The 488-nt window shown below is 46.7% G+C and overlaps 1 protein-coding gene across 1 annotated transcript in view; it reads right to left on the bottom strand.

The window, feature by feature from the left end:
- Positions 1-194: 194 nt before the first annotated feature.
- Positions 195-488, bottom strand: part of LOC107577816 (lysyl oxidase homolog 4-like) — a 22,327-nt gene continuing 22,033 nt past the window's right edge. The window contains exon 3 of the mRNA XM_016263848.1: positions 195-429. Within this exon, the coding sequence (XP_016119334.1) occupies positions 195-429 (235 nt within the window). The remainder of the gene's footprint in view (positions 430-488) is intronic.

The following is a 488-nucleotide window of genomic DNA, read 5'->3' as shown; positions in this document are numbered from 1 at the left end:
GAAACAGAACTGAATGGATACAGCTTTACTGCATTTCTGCTACGCTCTTTAATGTTCTATTCATTATCAGAACTCGTGGTGTTTCAGAATGAATTCATTTCATGACTTTTCCAAGTCTATAAGTCACTTTTCAAACAAGTCTTCCTGAGATATCCGGACTCCAGAGACAAAACCAGCTGTTGATTTGAATCGGTTTAGTCTGAGTTAGGCCCAGATTGAGAAGCCGTGTGTTTGAGAGGTTTACAGCGCTGCAGTTTGTGTGCTAGTGAACACTGCTTATCTGTGAGTGCAGATCTCAGCGTTAGAGCTTCACCTTCAGGGCAGTACGTGTCCTCCAGACAGAAGCTGGCCTTGTGACCCTCCGCGACCTTTGTGCCGTTCAGGGTCAGGAGGTCATAGTGTGTGAAGACCTCGATGCTGTGGTAGTGCCTGTAAGAGAGGAGGAGCATGTGACACAATCCTGGCCTCTGATTGGCTCACACTCACAC

The sequence above is a fragment of the Sinocyclocheilus grahami genome, unplaced genomic scaffold (genome assembly GCF_001515645.1).
Source record: "Sinocyclocheilus grahami isolate Dianchi unplaced genomic scaffold, SAMN03320097.WGS_v1.1 scaffold7358.1, whole genome shotgun sequence".
In the NCBI taxonomy this organism is placed as follows: domain Eukaryota; kingdom Metazoa; phylum Chordata; class Actinopteri; order Cypriniformes; family Cyprinidae; genus Sinocyclocheilus; species Sinocyclocheilus grahami.
Note: the sequence above shows the minus strand (reverse complement) of the source record. Positions and strands in the feature narration are given on the sequence as shown.